We start from the raw sequence: 24,970 nt of genomic DNA, 5'->3' as shown, positions 1-24,970 counted from the left end.
TAAAGTACTGAGAATGAGACCTCGGAGTAGTACATGTATCGATAGGCCAATCTACAGTGTAATTTCAAAACAAAATTGAAGAATGAGGAATTTTTGGACAGCTTGTCCGTCATCTTTTGAGCTGTGTTATACCAACTTACACTAAACAAGGTGATGGAACGCTTATAAAACATTGCGATTGATTCCTCCTTTGTGAAATAAGTTGCAAGGAAAGATCATTAATGAAAAAACGTTTTGGAATTATATTCAACATGTACAAAAGAATAACAGCAAAAACTCTCAACAATAGTGAATCTTCGCAACCATTTCCCTGATCAATCTGTGCTAAACAAGGGTAAAATTTCCCTCCTTTCTTCTATATGTTTTTGTTTTAATCATTTACAGTGTAAGTTAAAAGAGAATGGTCTTGAACTAAACTTGCGCATGAAACTGTTCGTATTGTTTGCTGACGACACTACTTCATCAGCTGTTTTCCCTGATGACTTGAGGAATGAACTGGATATACGTGATAGTGCAATGAATTCAAACTTTGAAGCTTACCTATGCTTGCACGTGACACTGTTAATATTGATGTAATTGTTGTATTGTAGTAATTGTTGTATTGAAGTAATTGTTGTATTGTATTAATTGTTATATTGTAGTAACTGATGATGGTTTTGTTTAACTTCCTGAATCTGACATACTGAAGGAATAGTAATATTAAATAGCTGAAATGTGCAATGAATTCTAACCTTGCAAGATCAACTAAACATGGTTGTAAAACTGTCCGTATGGTTTGCTGGTTATCTTACTATCTAAATCTCTATTTTTAACATCTACTGAACAAGGTAGAAATTTAGAGTTAACATCGAGAAAAGGTAGACAATTTCAAATCACACGAAGTGGTAACGCTGTAGAAGTCGTTAAGTGGTAGCAACATCTCGATGATGGGTAACAGGCATTATAAAAATATACACATCTATTAGATAATGAATGAATACAGTGATAAACACTAAATTTTTAGTGGTAATAGTATCACTCAATGATCATGACGAGAATCAGTCTGAAAGTCGACTTGCACGGAAGGCAGCAAAGGCAAATTGTCCATACATATTCACCCTCCTTTGCTGAATCCATACAGATAACAAGCAGATAGAAACCTGATACAGCGATGTATGAACGGGATATTTACTTAGAAAAGAAGACTGGTATCGTTAATGAATATCGGAATTAACTCAAGAATGAAAGCATTTGTAACTGCATCTAGCTCATAACAATCATTTAGAGATGTTCGAGTGTTACGAAGAATACGATCACTCAGGTCAGAAAGAGAAGTCAAAAAGGAATTGTCTTTGGATAATGAAAAGAGGACGATGAAGAAAGAAGTGAGAACAATCTTCAACCGGACGATCACAGGTACACACAGGGCTATTTAATCAGTGGAAATTAATCGGCGTTGAAGTTACTAATAGAATTTCTTAACTGATATAAAGTTATTTTAATATTTCTGCCTCAATCAACTTTTAAAAAAGAAGTGCATGGTGTTCGACATTTGCAACGGGTTGAAATAAGACATCTTTTTTATTGCACTAAATGAGACATTGTGGGAAACGGACATGGGTTATTCCATTCTTACATAATTTTTGGTGGAAAAGCTGGTAATATATATTTGAGTTGAACATTAAAAAAAGGTCTGTTATGACGATGAGGATATTTATCGGTGTTGTACTGATGTAAGGTTGAGTAGAATCATGAACACGAACAGGGCACATATTCTTAAAGATCTTAACAAATAAAAGATATTTGATGAAGGTCACGACGTTTCACAAGTGGAAGTAAACCAGATTCTCTATACATGATGTTCTGTTCCCCGTCTCAAGCCGGTAATTATGAGTATTGCCTCAAATTAGACTGACTCTAGGGCTTTACTCTCTCGTTTGATAATATTTGTCTACACTGTATCCGCATATTATAAAATTGGACGAATGAATATAACATAAATTCTTTCAATCGAATTTCTGTCAATTTGATATTTTAGCATTCTAAGTATATTTATTCTTTTGTTAGCTTTTTCATAAATATAACTGACATGATTTGACAAGTTAACGTGGCTGTCGGGAAAAAGACCAAGATAACTTTGACTTCGAAGATTTCTTATAACCAAGTTGTTGAAGTTTTTATGGTTAAATCTGAATATTAAAGATTTATTCGGTAAATGTATGAATGCAATATTGAGAATTATTGCTGTCATTCTCTTAGCCTGTACATAGATTGTCAACTTGACATCTTCGACAACATTGTTACCATACGGTTGCGAAGTGTTGGACTACTCAAACTTGGATTCTATTAAAGGTGAACATAAGAAATATTTTTAATATATATTTGTAAACCTGGTAAAATAATTTGGTGCAATATGTTGAGCCGTGTGTATACACTGTTTAAAAATTCTCACGGAAACCTCCACAATGTAGATGTGGAGTGAGTGTCTGTTAAGTCAATGGTGGTTAGTGTCGTATGTTTTAAGTATATCTAAACAAATATTGTAGGTATATTATTATGTAAATGAATAATTTAATCTAATGAATAATTCAAGAGATAAAAGAATATATATACATACTTTATTCATGCATATTATGGATTGGAAAATTATCATTTTAAAAATGATCAGATATACATGTATGCAGTTTACAAAATTACTGAGTTATGGGGCACTTGCCCACTTAGGTTTCGACATTACTTTTAGTCACTTTGTATTTTTTTATCAGTCGTCTCGTGGGTTTAACTTTTAACCCCTTGGCATCACTGACGAGTCCTGGATGGATGATACAGCTGTATGATGTGGCATCATTGACTAGTCCTGGATGGACGATACAGCTGTATGATGTGGCATCACTGACGAGTCCTGGATGGACGATACAGCTGTGTGATGTGGCATCACTGACGAGTCCTGGATAGACGATACAGCTGTATGATGCAGTAAAACACATTGTTTTGATTTACTGTGTCTTATCTGTAGTATTTAGAGTTATTCACTTGTCTTTTGTACAATCTTTGTATACATTGGATGAGGTAACATAAGTATCAATTAATAAATGGATTTAATTAGAATTGTCAAGAGCTGTAGTTATTTGTCTTGCACTACCATCTATGTTGAATGTGTGAGCTTTTATTGATCATGAATAAATGAAAGAAAACCAGGACTGTTTGATTTGATCTATAAACAACCTCTGATTCATAAGCGCCCATGTAAGGACGCAGACAGAAACCTAAATAGTGACTTTCACCAGCATCGCTGTAACCCCTGTAAAATAGAGAACGAGTTATTTCCTGCAGTGTGTAAATATGGTAAAATACGAACGCTGTTTGAAAACTTCTCTGTAACTCCATCTGCTGAGCGTAGTACTAGTAAGTCTGTGGTCCTAGGTTCAAATCCTATGAAATACATAATGTGTTACATATTTAGTGTACCAAAAAGACATAACGAGGCCGGTATACCGTCTGGAGACGTGATATGCAGTAAACTCGAGGACGATTTATTTCCTGGAGGGGGGAGTATGTAACCTTGTAAACATAGTTACAAACACGATTAAAATAAGAGAAACTTGTCTTTCTTCCCATTGTGTTCGTGTAGCAATGGTAATCGCATGGTACCTGAACCAGAAACAGTGCTCCGGCGTCAAACTAGTCTCGCACAACAATCTCTTGAAAATTTCTCAAGAGATCAAGCTACTAGGTGACCGAGATTATAGTTACCTCCCTTGTATAACCGTCTGTATCTCACTTTTACATGATTGTGTCAGGTTATGGCTCTTTACGAATTTTACGTTCTATTTAATATAGTTTGCAGAATTACGTATATAAAGAATTAAATGTTTTTGACTATATATATATTCTATTACCAGAAATTTTATATTTAACTTTACAGCAGAGCAACATGAACGTCTTAACACAAAAATGGACCAATCAATATTAATACCAGCTTTAGGTTTCCATCAATGCGTCAGGACTCCTACTTTTTAGTTGTTTTGTTTTAAAATGTTTTTATAGATGCAGAATATGTCACAGTACATTATAATGTACATGTTTTATGCCCTGTGTTTCAGTTGGAATCGTATTTCAGTGATTTCAAATTTACATCTGATGATACAATTGTAAAATTGTAGACGACTACCAAACGCCCCAGTCAAAAACCGTTATTGTGATTTTTGTATTTGAATATGTGTATATCAGTTAATTTATTCTGAATGTGACATACTAACACTAGTCTAGAGATGAAAAAAACACAATAACCTGCACACATGTAAATAACAAGCTGAGAATCAGCCACCTGTCCAATCATACCCGTAACAAATACCTGTAAAAATATCTAATTTTGGCGCATTGGGAAGACATCCAATGTGTACACGACACGAGCAGAGAGCGAAGCATTCTACTAAACAAGCCTACAATGTGCACACGATATGGAAAAGTGGGCGGAACTTGCTACTAAACAAGCCTACAATGTGCACACGATATGGAAAAGTGGGCGGAACTTGCATATTCATGTTCCTGCTTTCACGGACCAAACTTTAATTTACCTGGTTATATATTCTATAGCTTCCTAAAGAGGCATTTAATTTTTAAAAAAAGTGTTTTTGTATTATGCGATTTTTTTCTGTTATGCTAGTTTCTCAAATGCTAATAATATATGCAGCTTGTCACCGCGAGGGGACATTTTCTTCGTTATTACACCATAATTAATGTATTCGTCGTTCATAAAGCTGAAAAATTCATAATGTCGTGACTTTCATCTCGACTTTATCGTAGCAGGACATCCTAATATAGATTTATTTATTATCAATACCGATCTTAATCGTTATTGTCATGAATATAATGTTGCACTTTTCGTTATCAGCACGCATTCATTTCATCTCATAACTGTTGATAAGATCAAACTACAAGACTAACCTACGGTAAAATTAAAGAGGGGTTCGACTTCCGGAAAGCAGTAGTCCACTATTGGAGATTGGTAAATTTGGGGCAAACGTGTTCTACAAACGAAAGCAGTAGTCCACTATTGGAGATCGGTAAATTTGGGGTGACATTTTAATTAGATTAAACATATTTTATTGCCATTGTAATGAGCATTAGAATTTTAAACAAGTTATATCTTTTTCCAAAATTTGTTGCTAAATTTAATGAAACTGTTCATGAAATGTACATGTAACTGAAAATAAACAAATGCCTGTGACAATGACTAAAAACCTAAAAACACTCAAAATTTAACTCCAGGCCCCATTTGTATAAAACATCTCAACTTGAGATTTCCTCAAGTCGAGATTTTCCTCAGCTGATATCTCCTCAAAAACGGCTTGTATAAAATTTTCTCAAGGAACAGGAGAAAGTCATTGGCTAGGATGTCCTGAAATTCCTTGAGGAATTTTCATACAAGATATTATCTCGACTTGAGGAAATCTCAAGTTGAGATGTTTTATACAAGTGGGGCCTGATCGCCATTGAAATCGATTTAATTTGTTCTAAAAAGAAGTTTTGTGTGTTTGTTAACATTGACAAACCATTTATCTGCACAGTTACTTCCCGATTCCTGGTTGTCTGTAATTCATCATGGGAAGAAACAGTACACTGTAGTGAGGTATTAGCCGTAAATACATGGTAAGTCGATATAAATCAAGAATAGTATGGGGCCCTACGGAACTCCAGCTTTATCAAAACCAAATATCCAAAATGCATTTGAAATCAATATATTTGGACTCTCATTTTAAAAATGATTTGTCTTCTATTTAAGTAATTTTCTGAGCAAGCCAACAAGTCTGTTAAACCATTAATGAATTATCCTAGTTAATATGCCTTATGCCAAACACGATCAAAATCTTTTGATATACCACAGAACACGAAACGGACAGGGTTTTTTTTTATCTTCAAGTGCTATACAAATACTGTGATAAATTTCATTGAACTGATAAACAGTGACAAGGCATAAAACCGTACTGGTATTTGTAAAAAAAATAATTTCCTATGATAGATTTCTGGATAAGCTTAAATCTAGAATTACATTTTAAAGGCTAAGAGGAAAGAGGTATAATTGGTGTTACAAGTTAAAGGCTAAGCGGAGAGAGGTATAATTGGGGGTACAATGTAGAGATTGAGAGGAGAGAGGTATAATTGGTGTTACAATGTAAAGATTGAGGGGAGATAGGTATAATTGGGGTTACAATGTAGAGATTGAGAGGAGAGAGGTATAATTGGTGTTACAATGTAAAGATTGAGGGAGATAGGTATAATTGGTGTTACTATGCAAAGATTGAGAGGAGAGAGGTTTAATTGGGGTTACTATGAAAAGGTCGAGCGGAGAGAGGTATAATTGGGGTTACAATGTAAAGATTGAGAGGAGAGGGGTATAATTGGGGTTACTATGTAAAGATTGAGAGGAGAGAAGTATAATTGGTGTTACAATGTAGAGATTGAGAGGAGAGAGATATAATTGGGGTTACTATGTAAAGGTCGAGCGGAGAGGAGAGAATTGGGGTTACTATGTAAAGGTCGAGCGGAGAGGAGAGAATTGGGGTTACTATGTAAAGGTCGAGCGGAGAGGAGAGAATTGGGGTTACTATGTAAAGGTCGAGCGGAGAGGAGAGAATTGGGGTTACAGTTTTAGGTGAAGAGGAGGTAGGTAAATTTGATGTTAAATTATCGGATTCACGCAATGGGAGCAGAATGCGCCATTCTTACGATATGTTGACGAGCGTTTTACCGCAAGATACATATTTTTGTAAATGCTCCTCGCCATTGATTCAAACTTGAACATTCCTCGTTTCATCATCAAATGCATGCCTTTTGACACGTCTATAATACAGGATACATTACATCATCAAATGCATGCCTTTTGACACGTCTATAATACAGGATACATTACATCATCAAATGCATGCCTTTTGACACGTCTATAATACAGGATACATACATTCAAATGCATCATCAAATACATACATTACCTTTTTTGACACGTCTATAATACAGGATACATTACATCATCAAATGCATGCCTTTTGACACGTCTATAATACAGGATACATTACATCAACAACAAAATATCGACATGTAAACGAAATTCTAACACAAATTCGATTAAAAAATCATGGTAAATTGTTAACAAAATATTAACACCGAGATTTACACAAAAAATTAACGGAGAATAAAACCAAGTGTTTGAGAAGGGTTAGAGTCTTCTGCTTCATATATGCCTGAATGTGAACACATGGAAACTCTAGGACCTCCGGGTTTCTTGCTCATTCATCTGATCTTTGCACGTTCGGTCAGGATCAGATCAACACAAGTACTAAAATAGTGTCTGATCTCATGTGTGGAGTGTCTGATTGAAATCTGAACGCGGCTATCATCAAGGTCAACACAGAAAACAGGTACAGATGTCGATACAAGACACCTGGCGTAAATATCCTTCGGTATCACAAGGTGAAAAGGGTAATAGTGACCAAAGGCTATTTCAAAGGAGATACCAGTTTTTATAACCTCTCCATACTCGTAAAAGAAACATTAAGGTGTTTCAATTAAAAAGTTGTACTGGTCAAACCTATATACTGACTATCAAAAAGTGTTAACAGGTGTCCAATAAAGTGTTTTGATCATTGTTTAGTATTGCCGCAGGGAATGGACAATGGTCATTTAGATTCGTAGGTACAATACTGAACAAAGGTGTAAACGTCAACAGACTACTGAATGTTTCATCATCGTTTTCTCGTGTCAACCTGTGATTGAATTCTGTTTATATTTCAACAATATAATTTAAAATAAATACGCTAAACAGAAGAAAAATAAAAGCAAAACAAAACACAGATAAAAAACTAAAAAAAAATCAAACAAAAACGAATAAAAAAGAGATAAACCCAAAAAGAAGTTCGGCAGGTTTTCTGTATCAAATTTCGTCGATGTTTAATATCATGTTTGTATTACAATGATTTCAAAATAAGTCTCGACAGTGTTCGTGAAGTATTTAACGCCAACTAATTATAACTTTGTTAATCACCGCAAGCTTTAGATAATTGTGGTACGATATGTACGTTTGCTTTACCAGGCACCGACTATATATATTGTCTAATTAACAGTGAGTAAGAACGAGGAAATCTTCTAAAATACACGTAGTCATCCTTGTATTTGTTTTCTATCTGTCTTTAGTTTTAATTTTTCTCCTTTTTTATTCTGTCATGTTAATTTCGTGGATTTTTATATAGTTTTTTGGCTTTGTGTGTGTTTGTAACTCCCATGGGTTGGATGGGGATCCAGGAAATGTGGAATGCATGAACCAAAATTCATCCAGGGATAAATTTATTTTACTGAAATTATCATTGTAATTATTGATATTTACTTAAACGCCTATCACACAGAATTTATCTATTTATAACTAAACAGTGAATTGCCTCGTCAATAGCTATAGTCATTCAAGGACTGCCTCACGATGTATACGAAATGTCCGGTAGATTGCGATATGTCCATTGCGAAAATGAAGTCTTATAAAAATTGTAGTGCTACCACACTGAACAATATTTCCCAAGGCGCCCAGTAGGGTATCTCACCCAACCACATACTGGCATCGGACATATATTGAAGATGAATTATATTTTATTCTTGTCTGTCCATTTTATAATGTTCTTAGAACTCAATACACTGATAGATATTATAGAGTACGGACATCTATGTTCAAACAAGCAATCTTCTCTCTGTTAGAAATAAGAAAACATTAAGTAAGCTAACAAAATTTCTACTTGTTGCTTCTAATGTTAGATTGAATGTCAGTGCAGATCCTATTGTCCATCCTCCATGTCTGTATCACTGTAATCACTACTGTATTATCAGGTTCTATTGTCCATCCTCCATGTCTGTATCACTGTAATCACTACTGTATTATCAGGTCCTATTGTCCATCCTCTATGTCTGTATCACTGTAATCACTACTGTATTATCAGGTTCTATTGTCCATCCTCCATGTCTGTATCACTGTAATCACTACTGTATTATCAGGTTCTATTGTCCATCCTCCATGTCTGTATCACTGTAATCACTACTGTATTATCAGGTCCTATTGTCCATCCTCCATGTCTGTATCACTGTAATAACTAATGTATCATCAGGTTCTATTGTCCATCCTCCATGTCTGTATCACTGTAATCACTACTGTATTATCATATGTTGTAACTGTTTATGCAGATTAGGATAGAGACCATTAAAACTGTATAGACTGTACGCGATTAAAGACTATGTTATAACAGCGAACAGAAGCTTGACAGTGACGAGCATCAACTTAAAAGGTAAAGCAGTGCCGACGGAGACATAAAAATCACAAACTAGTTGAAACACAGTATGATAACAGCAGGTATCTTTTTCAGTCTTCTAAGATGTGAAAACGGGAAAAATATGAAGATATTGGAAATACTGCAAAAATCAACAGAGCAAAGAAATGTCCCGAAACCTTGTAACCCGTATTGACAAGGTAAATGACAATTAAAATGATCATCACATCAACTTAGAGAGTAAAATATATAGTAACATCCCCAGGGAAGGTATGATTTGTACGATATGTGGACAATCGAGGTAATGAGGACGAATTTGATAATATTTTTAAGTATAAGATATTTCAAATCTTATTACTTATATGTAGACCTGGCGTATTTAGCTACAGCAATGTTAATGAGTTACATGCATACATGTTACATTTGAAGGGCGTTCAGAAGCAGTATGGATATATTTTGTAATATTTATCATATTTGTTATCATTGTTGTCATGTCAGTTTACTTTCTATTTATCATAACATGGTTTAAGGTGATTATTACAAGTTGTAAATAAGTGACGCTGTTGTTAATGCGAACGTGATGGTGAATATGTGTGATCGGGTAAGTGTGTGTCTGAGAGGACGACAGCGTGTGTGTCTGTGTAAGCGAGTATTTAGATAAATGTATACGGAAACCTGTTAATGAAAATATTATTCAAATATGACATTTATTATATAAGATTTGTAATATTTGTTAAATCTAATACTCTGTGAGACTTAAAGTATAAAGAAAATGATTTGATTGATATCCGAACTCTCTCTAGCGAACAACAGACAAATCTAGCATTGAATGAATTAATTACGGTTCAGGGGAGAAAGATGACAATACTTTCATTGTCCAATGTGGCGATCTTGTAATTAATACACACATAACACTGTAATAAAGACGAGGTACATTGTAGTTCCTCCCCAAGTACTGATATTTAGGACCAATAAGCACCGACCATCGGACACGCTTGACCCACAGTGAAAACCAGCTGGACATACAAGGGTCAGTTTGACTGGTGACCATCTCTGTCAGACTTCATCTGGACTTACTGTGTATCAATTCCAAAGTCGGACTAAAAAAATAGATTTTTTCGATGTGTACGAAATGTCAAACTGCTAAGTAATCAAATGTTTGAGTTTAATTTTCAATTTCTGTTTTCGATACATTCGACAGATATTAGAACTGATATCAAATATTGACTGAACAAACTTAACGACAGATTTATTTACGTGTAAATAATATATATTTTTATCAACGAAGAACGTCTTTTTGAGGGAAACGATTTGGCTTTTTTCTTTTGCTCTTCCGTTGAAGCTTTTTGTTATAAACCAAAGCAGGTTTCGTTTCCAGTTAAAATGACGCAAAGATATTTATATTAAAAAAAAAAGAAACTTTTGCAGATCCGCACCAGAGGAATTGATCATTCAGTTTTCCATAGTGTTCATAAGAGTATATCTCTTTATAAGACCTATATGCTGTAAAGTTTGAAGGTTGGAGGATATTTTGAGGTACATTATGGCTGTATCATCAGTTCGAATTGCAATCCTAATATTGCTGAGTTTACTCGAAATCTTACTGTTTGGAGGAATTCAGTACGGATGGCCTTCCTTGCTCTACATATTAAAACAGGAACACTTCTTTGAAGAACTGTGCATTGAAGGCAACAACGTCACTTCCGGAAATGGAACATATGAAGTTTCCAATGCAGATTGTTTATCACAAGACGAAATATTTAACTTGATTTTCAGTGTTGGAATAGTGATATTTACAGTAATTTGTGTTGTAATGGGACATATGTACTTCAAGTTTGGTGTGAAGAGAGTACGCACACTCAGTATGTAAGTATATTATATAATGTGGTATTGTCTGTGATGAATTACATATCGATACGTCAATGTTTGTCAATTTGCTATCATATTGAATGCAAGACACACTTAATTTTGCTCAAAGGGTCTTATCAATAGATTAATTAATCTAATAGGTTTAACGTCCACCATTATGGCATTTTGAGCCTTTCAGCGGACGAAAAAAAGCGATCCGTGTTAAGGATATCCCTTGCTTTAAACAGGAAATTAGATTTCGAAGTAAAACGTATTCTTCTATTCATGGTTTCAAATCTAGTTTCTGGAACAAGTATTTGGCATGACAGGTTTTAGATTTGTTTGTTAAAATATTTGCTAAGTTTAACTTAATTTTGTAAAGCATTTAGTGTGATTCTCTAAAAACAAAGTTCCAGTGAGCTAGCTGTCCGAGGCTGTCCTATTGAATTCCAAATACGACAATGGAGATCGGTCTACTGCATACTTTTTTCATTGCGCACTGCTTACCACCTGCTGTAATTTTTAACTGTCTACTGAACTCAATGCGTTTTGTCAATTTTTGTTTTGGTTCTAATTTATCCCCTATGAATGACCACACACAGTGATAAAACACGCTCCTTGATGAGCGGAAACTTGGATAAGAAATGAAACTATTAATCAATATCATTTATCAAACACGCAAGAGATGTGATTCGTGGTTCTATACCATTTTCATTAAAACATGTTTGTTGATTTCTTTTTCTCGTATATCACTTGTACTTCTGTAAAAAAAATAATAAATAAACGAAAAATAATTGAGAGCATTCTTATAAACATGTATCATTTATGTTGAAATTGCTATAAACATAAGCAGATTTGTATCCTGTGTTGCACCGAGAAGGAAAACATTTAATCAAAATTGAACACTGTATTGAATTGTACAGTACAAGTGAGCAAAAACCACTCATTCCTCCTTACACAAAATATCAGCTTTCCACACTCAAAATGTCAGATATTTCTATATATAAATGTGTAAATGAGATATAGTTCTTGGAAAGTGAAAATCAACAGCAGAATATAAGTTAGATTCCTTCCAAATCTCCCGTCCCAAACTCCAGCTTAACTTGTACCTAGACATCGTTTCAAGGTCACTCCTACCCGTTCACGAACTTAATAACTTGCCCTTGTGTCAAGTCCAATACCGCGGTATACTTTCCTAGAATGTAACATTTCGGACTTTCTTATCTACTTCACAATAAAATTATTATTATGATTAACCTTCTTCGGGTAGTTTATTTACACCAGTTAATATCACAATATTCGGATGGGGTATTAATATTGGTTTATATCACTATATTCGGATGGGGTATTAACGTTAGTTTGTATCACAATATTCTGGTAGTTTATTCTCGTCGGTTTATATAAGAATATTTAGGTGGTTTATCCATATCGGTTAATATCATAATATATGGATAGGGTTTTCATGCTAGTTGAAATAACAAAAGTCGGATTGTTATTAACGTTGGTTTAAATTCACAATATTCGAGCGATTATTTCACGTCGGTTTATATCACAAGATCAGAATTGCTTATTCACCTCGTCTAATATTACAATGCTTCGATGGACAAATCCTTAACTTGTTATCAAACAAGGCTGAATTGTAATGAAGAACTCGGTGTAAATATTGAACACACATAAATATATAACGTGACACTACCCAAATCGATATCGTACCCAAGTTGATACCTTTAACGAATTACGAATTTACCCTTGCGAATGAAATATGCAAGATTTCAAACTGATTATGTAAAAATGACAACATCGAACTGTTTATTCAACACTGATTCATTGTACAAAGCATCATAGTTTCTCTACAAAACCCTATAGAAATGGGCAAAAATGTCACAAATGTTCTTACCACAAATCCTATGGTCGTGCGACGAGTATTTTTCTAGCCCTTCTGGATATTTTTAAACATATCAAATGAATCTGTCATTACACGATAAACTCAAAAAAAATAAATAAATAAATAAATAAATAAAAAATAATCACTTTCGTGTAGAAAATATCTAAGTATGTTTTCTGTGATTCGATTTTGTATCGACGAGCTACGACTGTTGTCGTCTCCGCCATCTTGTTTACACTGCGCAACTAAACATCGCAAGATGACTGAAAGAAAATCTATACAAGCTCTTAGTGACATGAAAGCTGCTTTGCTAATATACAAAACATTAAATTTCTGTAAATAATAAAAAATTCTGATGATTTCTTCTTCTTTTTTATTCGTATTGACAATGACCCCTAAAATTATCAGAACAATACACAATAGATTCTAATATACTTAATGTAGAAAGTATTATTTCTTCTACTGAAATCTTGATGATATACCAATAGCCAATCCACTTGTTGAATCTCTCTCTCTCTCTCTCTCTCTCTCTCTCTCTCTCTCTCTCTCTCTCTCTCTCTCTCTCTCTCTCTCTCTCTCTCTGAGGGTGTGTGGGTGTGTGTGTGCGAGATAAAACTAATCTTGTCTCACTTATTAAATAATAACACGATTTAAACAAACATTTACCCTTGAAATACATGCAGGGACCTACATCTAGGCAAGTCTCTGGTCAGAGTAAACACAATTTTGCAGTAGAGATGAAGCCATATAAAGGAAACAATACTTTTTTATTTGTTGTATGTAAAGAATATTACTCGTATGGTCTGAAGAGCTATTAAATATTAAAATGAAACATTTTCCAGACACACTGCAAGCATGCATTGTCAAATATCAGGTAAGCAAATATGCCGACAAATAAAATATTACCACGATAAAGATTAAATGTTAATTTATATTCTGTGTTCGTTGAATCTTTGTTTATTCTAATGTGATTTTTTTTTTAAAATTTTGAAATGGATATTCAACTGGAATAATTTACATACGTGTATATTAAAGAGATACCAATCTTTAGCCTAATTTCAGTGTGACAAGATTTAATGAAGGTTCCCATTTCAGAGATTTATTGGAATGTTTCTATGTCATTTGACCGTACCAGCAAACGAATACTCATAACAAAAAGATGAACACGACTCAGTCATGTAATATGACATTTATTTTCATAATCATGTATAATTCATTCATTTCAATCCAAACTGTATTTTGCAGTAAAGAAGTAAAAACAAAATGACAAACTAAACAATTAAAATACTGTCAAGAATAATAAACTGAGACATATGATCGTTGAATGTCTTTTGAAAGTCAATCAAGTCACATTGTAACCAGCTAAGGATGAAATCAATACGTAGATGCAGTGCCACAGTCAGAAGACATCTTTGCTGTCAAGTTGACATCAAGGATAGACGAAGAGGACATCACAAACACTTTGTATGTCCAATGTAACACATTCCTTTCCTTCCTTAATCGGGAAGAAACAATGCAATGTATAGGTCAGACAATGTAGTAATCAACTTTCATAAGTTTTCAGTATAAGGCATTATTTCGTTTTACAGACTATATCCATACCAGAGTTTGACTCTAACTGATTAGCTTCCTCTTATCTTCCTTTCTACTTGTACCAGATAATATGATACATAATATATGAAGGCGGACTCTCTACCTCTTTATCTTAAATATAATATCTAAATTATTTCATACACATTATAAAATTATGAACTTGATATATATAACTTAACTGTGTTTGTCATTTTAGGACAAGGTATACATCAATAATGACGATATCGATCTATTTAGAACAGCGTTTCACTACAGGAGTTACAAGAAAATTATAAGAAGGGAGAAAGATAGAAACATTAAGTATGATGCATGAATTAAGAAAGGTATTTATACCTATAGGTCTCTGATATTTGACATATGTTGCATACATTGAAAGAAAATAATTTCTTCTGACCTTCTGTGGAACAAACAATTTCTTGAAAAACTGAACATGTTGTCCTTGAGAATACATAGATAACCTTCAAACTGGAAAACGCTCAGAAGATTACCTTACTCAAGAAATAAAACTGACAATTTAAATATTTATAAAAAAAACTAACTTATCATCACCAAATAATCATTCTCTGATATTTTTCTGTCAATTTGTATTTGTCTTTATTCATTTTGAAGAGCTATTAGATATTTCTGAAGTCTGCATACATCTTTTTCTTCAAAGAATAGCTTAAAATAGAAATGCATTAGTTCATTATCATTTCGTTAAATGTCTATATGAAGTTGTAGTCAACACAAAATATCAGGTACAAACTAGTTCAATGGGATTGGCTAATTGATATCCATGTACCTTAAATAGATATCAATATAAAATTGTAAAAGATTATATTTTTCAAACATCTATAAAATTACCGAATCCATATACAAAAAATTTCAGTGTAGAGGTACAGCATCAGTTTCAAGTTACTCAACCTACATATCTGAAACTGGCAAATTGATATTTACAACATATCTCTGATTTACTTATAAGCGAGTTAACGTTCGATGATAAATGCTTTTAAGTTGCTTTCAAATTTATTTTGGTGGATTTTCACTAAATATATCTAAAAGCATACTCTATATTTCAGATAATTAGAAAAGACAGTGATGTTTTGCTGTACTTCTGTGTACATGTACGCTTATATACAATATGTGACGTGATGTTGATCGGTGTACAACGCCAATATTCCATATTTACACTTAAAGTATGAGATAATCAATATGACGTGGTTCAAAATATATACTAACGTCTTATTTGTTCTGGAAAATCATGACAGCTGTTCTGGTGTATGTTTCATTCCCTTTCCATGCAAGGGATCAATTTGAGTATACGCACCTTCTTTGATACCGGAATGACGACATATCATATATACCGTTCTGTCAATAAATACACGCGCTCTTAACGTCCAACCAACGCACGGAGAGGAAGTTCTTGGTCACTCTTTGTCGAAATAAAACAACGTTTGGGAATTGATCCGTGGCAAACGAAATATCAAGGTAAACCATTGAAAATTTGGTATCATTTTGGGTAGCGTCGCGTTAGGAAGTAACTATACACGTCCGTTTCTGAAAGCTATTAGAAACTTATCACCATTTTGGCTGAATCGAGACTTCCATCTTCGATATACCGATTCATAAACATGTAATGTCTCCATTACAGTCTTTGACCGACAAAGATTTAAGATACAGTTTACACACATTAAACTCATATCTGTATCCGAATTATCTGTTAATGTTAAGTCTACAATATTTACATTGTACCTGACTATTTCTGTATCCGTCCATCATCTCTATATCCGAATTATCTGTCAATGTTAAGTCTACAATATTTACATTGTACCTGACTATTTCTGTATCCGTCCATCATCCCTATATCCGAATTATCTGTCAATGTTAAGTCTACAGTATTTACATTGTACCTTACCATTTATGTATTCGTCCATCATCTCTATATCAGTTTACTTCCTATCGAGATTGTGAGAGTAACCTGTTAATTAGGACTTTTCACCAAAAGGTGCAAAGACTTTTTGTTTTTGTTATGTTTTTTATTACTTTTATTCCAAATTTGTGTGTTCGTAACCTTTTAAACGGTAAAGGATAGGCACCCAACCTATATAGTATGTTATGGAGGTACATCTGAACTTGTTAATGCAGCATTTTTAAGTAGGTCAAAAATCCAATATGGCCGCCATGACCCAATTACCAGAAATTCTAAAATCAGCAATAACCGAAAACTATTTGTCCTACAAATTTGCAATAATTATATTTCATGTAGAGAAAGGTCAGATATAACATTTTTTCATTCATGTTAATAGAAATTCTTTCAAATTAAAGAACTCGCCAAGGGATCAAGGTCACCTACAGAAAAGAGAAAAAAAATCAATATTAATTTTTTTCGATTTTTTTTCCCCCACAGTTTAAAGCAGAATATCAATCCGATCATATAAGTGTCTACGATGTAAACAGCAGACAAATTGTTTGAACTAAAATTAATTTAGAAAAAATGGTATTTGCAGAGGATTATGAATGGCTACGTTTTTTGTTTGTTTTTTTTTTTTTTTTTTTTTTTGTTTTTTTTTTTTTTTTTCATTTTCTTCGCTAGGTGGTTAGAGATGAATATTTGTCTCGGATCTGCGTCAAAAAATCTCAGCATCCAATTATACGATTTAGATTCTGGAATTTGTGGGGGTTTTGGTAAAAGACTGGAAAATGTGATTTTGGTTTATTTTAAAGAATATTGACAAGATCATTATTTGTACAAAATCAAATGATGAAAACATTTAAAACAAAACTAAAATCAATATAAATTACATAATGAAGCCTTGAAAAGAAGTATTTTAGTAAGTTTTTAAGAGGCCTACTTTGAAGTTTTTATATTCATATCCATAGAAATGTCTAGAACGAAGTTCTTAACAAGTTGGATACTAAAAAAAACGAGAAAAGGAAATTTTGAAATTTTGTCATCTCCTCGTCATCTCTTTAGAATTAAATTTGTATTCTTTTATTACATTATCTCCCTCAGAATGAAGGCTTTGGTAATGGATATATTTCTTTGTTATCATAATGATTATAGTCATCAAAATACCAACACTGCTATGCCTACTGTGTACTCTTGGATGAAATTAATATTATCAAAGTGGTGAATGTTGGTAATACTAAAAAGTTTCTAAAATGTGTCTATTTGAATGAATGCTTTCACAAACTAAAAACGACTTGTCTAGATACGCATGGTTTCGCTTTCGTTTCCTTGTTTATCGTGGTTTCAGAGGGACGGCAACTACTTCAAACTAGAGGGAAAATGTATTAGGATAAGTAACAGATAGACAAAAAAAAGAAATACAGAGCACAGGTTCCATACATGAAAAACGTAGATGTAAAACACAGGTTGTGCAGCTCAATGTAAGAACCCCTTCCCAAAACCCCATTACCGGAACGGCGGCTGTACAGGGTATATCGTGATTCAACACGATTAAAATAAAAATGTTCGATGATAAACAATTCTAATGGCTTTATCAGTGTCAACGCCGTTACTTCCTTCCATAAATGATATTTGATCTAAACCAATAACATGTACCAGTTTTTTCTTGGTTGGTTAGTGGGTCTCATTTATTTCATCCATCGCTCGATGAATTACCCGAGAACGGTGTCAGAACCTGGTAACAGTGATTTTGATAATTTTACAAAGTTTAAAGATATTTTGTGAAGTGTATATTTATCATATTATAAATGACTTTTGCCATATTCGCGGTTTTCTGACCAATTAACGAACCAATGTTGCTTCGTCCCTCTAAGACTCGTGAGTGACAAGGGGGCGAAGCTGACCTAGACAATTCTCATTTTCCTCGTCGTAGAAATTGTAATTTGTTAACAGATGCAAAAAGTTAAATTTCCATAAAAGTGACAACACTGGTTTGACTTAAACATATCTATATCGGTGGGATTGAGCACAAGTTATCTAACCTATTCAAGGTCATTTACCAATAACATTACAATATGAATACACAAAATTTAGCTGAATTGATGATATCAGTTAAATGTTACAATTGGTATCAAGCAGGGAGACAGAGCGAGTGTGTGAGAAGGAGGAAGGAAGGAAAGAGAGACAGAGCGAGTGTGGGGGAGGAAGGAGAGAGAAAGAGACAGAGCGAGTGTGTGATTGTAATGGTGTGTGTTGTGGTGGTGTGCATGTGTGTGTGTGTTTGATGGTGGTGGTGGTGGTGGTGGTGGTGGTGTGTGTGTGTGTACCGGACAGCAAGAAAAAAGACGAGTGTGTTACCACAGCGCCACTCGACCACCGCCTGATGATGATGAATGCCATTACATCTTGTAGAAGAAGACGGCGATAGGTGTTAGTCCGTGGTAAAACATTGGTATATGTGGATATGTCAGTGTGTGTCTTGTTCAAATCGTGCAAAATTTAAGCAAACTAAAAAAAAAAGACAAGAGTGAAGCTATGAGTCATTCAGTTCAAAATGTTGATGAACTTTTAGGAAGTGCAGATTTCATGTTAATTTAAAGTTGTTTCGATATCCACACAACGTTTATGTTAATAGATAAACTACTTAGCTCAGTATGTTGATATTATCGTCGTGTATTTTCTCACATGAATGCTTTTGCTGAAAACAACCGGCGACAAACCACGACAATAATTGTGTTCATATCCTTATTTTGTAATAACCTATATCACTTAAGTCACGGTCAATATCTCTCTGTAGTTGCATTAACACTGTGTTGAAAATCTGACATTTTCTCACATTAAGGCGACCACAACAATCATTGTGTTCATAACATAAAGTTTAACAACTGGCCAATATATGTAAAGTCAAGGTTAATATCTCCCCACGGTTACTTGAACATCTTCAATGTTACCTATGCAGACTTAAAATATTTTGTTCTATTTTTGTTTTAGGTTGTTAATCTTAAGTAGTGAACATTCAGTGCAGCCGGTCTTCCCAGTTTTCCTCATTATGGAATAATACAGGCAGATTGGTTTGAAAGCCTGACAAAAGTGTACTTAGTAAGATCTTTTTGTTTTGATCTAACACCCGTACTGGAGTAAGCCATTTCCATACTTGCATAGACCGTATTTTGATAACAGACTATCGGTCGCATTTCATTCATATTTAGACAAATACAAATACCGATATATGATGTTTGGCGGATATCCGCATTTGTCTATACAGGCCGAAGCTTCCATAAGTCATTTGCATTTTGTTTGTTTGTTTATCTTATATTTCTTTATATATATATATATATATATATATATATATTTTCTTAAGACGTATATTTAAAGTTTTCAAAATGTCTATAATGTCATTTAATTGAATTGTTATGCCAGATATATTCTACCTAAGTACCTTAACAATAGAGCCATCAATACTTGAAATGACGACAACGTAATCGTTTTATATGTTGGCTTTACATACATTTGTCATCTCAATGTTTCTAGCTCCATTTATAAGGTAAGACATGCTGTTGTACTTTTCCGATATTTTTGTCAGTCCACGAACACTTTTCAAGAAATTTCAATATGCATATTGATCGAAATTCCACTTATGTCTGCGGTTTGTTTTTCTTTTTTTTTCTGATTGTTACCATGGTTTTATTGTTTCCTGAAATTATTCATGTTATAAGTAGTGCGATACCATTTACATATTTTTATAAATATTCCTTTTCCTAACGAAATTGACGTTAAAATCAATGTTTGTCAGAGTCATAACAGTTTTTGTTGGCTAACAATCGAATGCTAAGTCCAAAAATTTAGTTGTAAAAAGTCTATATTATCCAGAGTGTATGTCCTGAAATAAGTCTAGCCAGTCCGTTACGTCTTAACTAGGGCTAAAGAGCTCATAACTGGCGATCCCATGACAAACCATTTTTCTTTAAATTTCAATTTAATAATATACAGATAGTACAAATTAATTCAATAATATGCCAAGTGAAAAGAACTTATTTAGTTATTATACGGAGTGTAAAAACTTATTTAGTTATTATACGGAGTGTAAAAACTTATTTAGTTATTATACGGAGTGTAAAAACTTATTTAGTTATTATACGGAGTGTAAAAACTTATTTAGTTATTATACGGAGTGTAAAAACTTATTTGGTTATTATACGGAGTGTAAAAACTTATTTGGTTATTATACGGAGTGTAAAAACTTATTTGGTCAAAATCAAGTGTAAAAACTATTGTTTAGTTAATATACTGTGTGGAATAACTGTTGTTTTGTTAAGTGTGTGTACACTGATGGAAGCAACCAAATGCATCGACATGTATATGTACAAAAACAAGGACATTCACACCTGAACGAATTAGTAAAAATCATCATTTAATTACCTTGAAACACTGTACCAGGTAGGAATACTGCTACTGGCAAAGCAAATACAATTAAGTGCACGCAACTGTTTTACTGTACACATATAATACGATGATTCAGCTAATGTTATTACAAGAGTTACGGTGTTCTCATTAGAGGACAGGATAAGTAGATATGCCTTTAATAGCACTATGATATATATTGTTGGATCTATATATATATATCGATAACCTTCACCCCATACATATATCTATACAAAATATTGAGAAAATTATTACACATGATTATGTCTTTTCCTTATTATCAGGATTAAATACTGTGTCCTTACTTACTTCAAAAGAAACTTTAACATGGCTCTATTGATAAAAAAAGTCTTATTGACTGTAAACTGTGAAATGCAGAATCTGAAATATGTATTGGCGTGGCCTTACATATTTTAAAGTACATTTTAAATGTAGTTACAACAACATTAACATAATGTACATTGCGAGAAATAAAGTTCAACACCGAGATAAACGGGAAACATTTAAAAAGTCCAGTAAACGGTAACCAGAAGGCGAAAATCAAAGTTAAAGATGTGAGTGGAGATGATCATTCATAAATTTCAAATATAAGTTCAGGTGTCGATCATATAAGCTTATGTACGTAAAGAAAAAAAGTTCAATATGGAGCTAAATGCAAAACTTGTTGCAACCAAATTAATTAACGAAGTCCAAATAAGAGTCAACAATATTTGTAAGTCTTAATTAATCACTCTTTTCATATGCGGTAAAATTTCTATACATCTACTTCAATCGAGGATACACCAGGAACACTATCCGTAATGACAGGGGCAGCTGCAGTAAAGAAAGTTGACATCCATGTTATTCCAAGTCATTATGTTGTGACTAGGAAACATTGTACCAGAAAGGACCACAGTTGCAGGTGAATTACATTACTTCATACTGTTATATTTCTATTGTAATAATACATATGTAATATCGTGATGAAAAAAGAAATAACACATAATTATTTATCTTCACAGTATCATCGGGATTTAACAAAGAGAAATGAGCTCAACATAAAGCTAAACAGAAAACTTAGCATTTGCACAAGTACATTCATAATGTCCAATTATCTGTAGGTGAAATATTTATGTGGATGGTTTTTGTCAGATCAAATACTTCAAGCGAATAAAGTTCAACATTTATATACAATGTAAACGGAAACCTTTAATCTCGTATGATTATTAATTGTTACCGGAAGGTGATATTCAGAACCTAAAATTGTCATACATAAATATAACAATATTTCAGGTTTCTATCATGATACCTTAAGTGCTTCGAAACAATTAAGCTCAATATTGAGATAAACGTAAAAAAATAAAGTCACACTACTTGTCATACATATGTTAAAGTCTTAATTATTATACGTTATGTCATGAACGTAAAATAAAATGAAAATCCTTTATATTTAACAATTAAGTAGGTTTGATATTGATAACTCTTTCAATCAAATTAAAACATTTGGAGTTTAACATGAGTGTTGACGCTACTGCCTATAAGTTTGTCTCGTTCCGCGACTCCATCGCATTCAAGGCCAAAAACAATAACGCAATAAGAAACAATAATGGAAACCAGTATAAAGATTTACAAGGCCATCTTACCCTCTTCGTGCCTAGTGTGTAACATTGATAGAGAGGAAAAGAGGACGCTACTCTACAAAGGACACGACACACTAATAGAACTGTGGTGGTGAGTGGGGGGGTTTGGGGTGCGGGAAGGACACGACACACTGATAGAACTGTGGTGGTGAGTGCGGGATTTGGAGTAGGTGAAGGACACGACACACTGATAGAACTGTGGTGGTGAGTGGGGGGTTTGGGGTGGGTGAAGGACACGACACACTGATAGGTCTGTGGTGGTGAGTGGGGGGTGAAGGACACGACACACTGATAGAACTGTGGTGGTGAGTGGGGGGTGAAGGACACGACACACTGATAGAACTATGGTGGTGAGGGTGGGGGGGGGGGGGTTGGTGAAGGACACGACACACTGATAGAACTGTGGTGGTGAGGGTGGGGGACGTGGAAGGACACGACACACTGATAGAACTGTGGTGGAGAGGGTGGGGGGTGAAGGACACGACACACTGACAGAACTGTGGTGGTGAGGGTGGGGGACGTGGAAGGACACGACACACTGATAGAATTGTGGTGGTGAGTGGGGGATGAAGGACACGACACACTGATAGAACTGTGGTGGTGAGTGGGGGTGAAGGACACGACACACTGATAGAACTGTGGTGGTGAGTGGGGGTGTGAAGGACACGACACACTGATAGAACTGTGGTGGTGAGTGGGGGGTGAAGGACACGACACACTGATAGAACTGTGGTGGTAAGTGGGGGGGGGGGGAAGGACACGACACACTGATAGAACTGTGGTGGTGAGTGGGGGGTGAAGGACACGACACACTGATAGAACTATGGTGGTGAGGGTGGGGGGGACGTGGAAGGACACGACACACTGATAGAACTGTGGTGGTGAGGGTGGGGGGTGAAGGACACGACACACTGATAGAACTGTGGTGGTGAGGGTGGGGGACGTGGAGGGACACGACACACTGATAGAACTGTGGTGGTGAGTTGTGGGGGGGGGTGAAGGACACGACACACTGATAGAACTATGGTGGTGAGTGGGGTGGTGGTGAAGGACACGACACACTGATAGAACTGTGGTGGTGAGTGGGGGGTTGGGGGTGGGTGAAGGACACGACACACTGATAGAACTGTGATGGTGAGTGGGGGGTGAAGGACACGACACACTGATAGAACTATGGTGGTTAGGGTGGGGGAGGGACGTGGAAGGACACGACACACTGATAGAACTATGGTGGTGAGTAGGGGGGTGGGTGAAGGACACGACACACTGATAGAACTATGGTGGTGAGTGGGGGGTGAAGGACACGACACACCGATAGAACTGTGGTGGTGAGGGTGGGGGGACGTGGAATGAGAAGGGCATTACTGTGAGGCCATGTAATTGTGGAATGGGGTAAAGTTGTTGAAAGAGGAAACGACCGTAAGACCATAATGTGAACTTTAGTTAATGAGATGGAGGGATTAAGTGTAAGGTTTGTGAATAACCTCAGTACACGAGATGAAAACTTGTATCTGACTCTTTAAATCATTGTTATTATTGTAAATTCAAGTATTAACGTTTCATTTTGTTTAGTTTATGAGTTCATGAATATAAAGGAACGGTCGGTAAATCATTCGTAAAGGCTTTACATTTGTATGATTTCCCTCTTGCTCTAATGGATTTATGATCTCCTAAACGAAAGGTTATTTTTAACTGATAAGTGCATGTGTATATGTATACAAGTAAATGACATCAAGACATATATCCTGTTTCGTTGCGTTTGAGTTTAAGTGATCATCTCGTGCTAAACACTGAATAATCACTCCTAACTACAACACTGTTCATATTTGAAGACTGTGACACTATTTATATTTGAACGCGGCATTTTTGTTTAAAGCAAACGGAATGCATTTCGGCAACATCTGGCTGGCAACTCTTGTTATAGTTAGTTTTCTGGAAATCTTCCTGTACGGGGGATTACAATATGGCTGGGCTTCCCTTCTCTATATTTTCAAGAAAGAAGAAGTATTCAAAAACCTGTGTGTTGTAACTAACAAAAATACAACTTTAGACTCCAGTGAAATGTGTGTAGCACAAGACGACATGTTTAATTTGTTATTCGGTGTTGGCATGGCTGTTTTTACTATTTCCGGATTAGTTTGTGGTCAGTTGTACACCAGATTTGTCAACTTTACCCGTACCATTCGTATCTATAGCATGTAAGTATGCTGGTGTTTGCCATCAACCTGCATACCATCTACTGGTGGGATGGAGTAAGATTGTTTGTCTTAAGTTGAAATAGATATAAATACAATGATAAATTGTACAAATCTTACAAATAGATAAAATCATATCGAAATATGCATGTAATTCTTTACTTTCTTGTCAGTTCCCCTTGTTTTCATCTCAATGTTCTTACTTTTGTCCACAAGTGTCTATTGAGAGTCATAGAGAG

The 24,970-nt window shown here is 34.7% G+C and overlaps 1 protein-coding gene across 1 annotated transcript in view; it reads left to right on the top strand.

Moving 5' to 3' along the window:
- The first annotated feature begins 10,824 nt into the window (after window positions 1-10,824).
- The window catches only part of LOC132565528 (equilibrative nucleobase transporter 1-like), a 30,213-nt gene continuing 16,067 nt past the window's right edge, over window positions 10,825-24,970 (top strand). The window contains exon 1 of the mRNA XM_060230178.1: window positions 10,825-11,147. Coding sequence (XP_060086161.1) covers window positions 10,825-11,147 — 323 coding nt within the window. The remainder of the gene's footprint in view (window positions 11,148-24,970) is intronic.

This window comes from Ylistrum balloti, unplaced genomic scaffold (genome assembly GCF_031769215.1).
Source record: "Ylistrum balloti isolate Yb309-2 unplaced genomic scaffold, AGI_CSIRO_Ybal_v1 Utg369724, whole genome shotgun sequence".
NCBI classification, from domain to species: Eukaryota; Metazoa; Mollusca; class Bivalvia; order Pectinida; family Pectinidae; genus Ylistrum; species Ylistrum balloti.
Note: the sequence above shows the minus strand (reverse complement) of the source record. Positions and strands in the feature narration are given on the sequence as shown.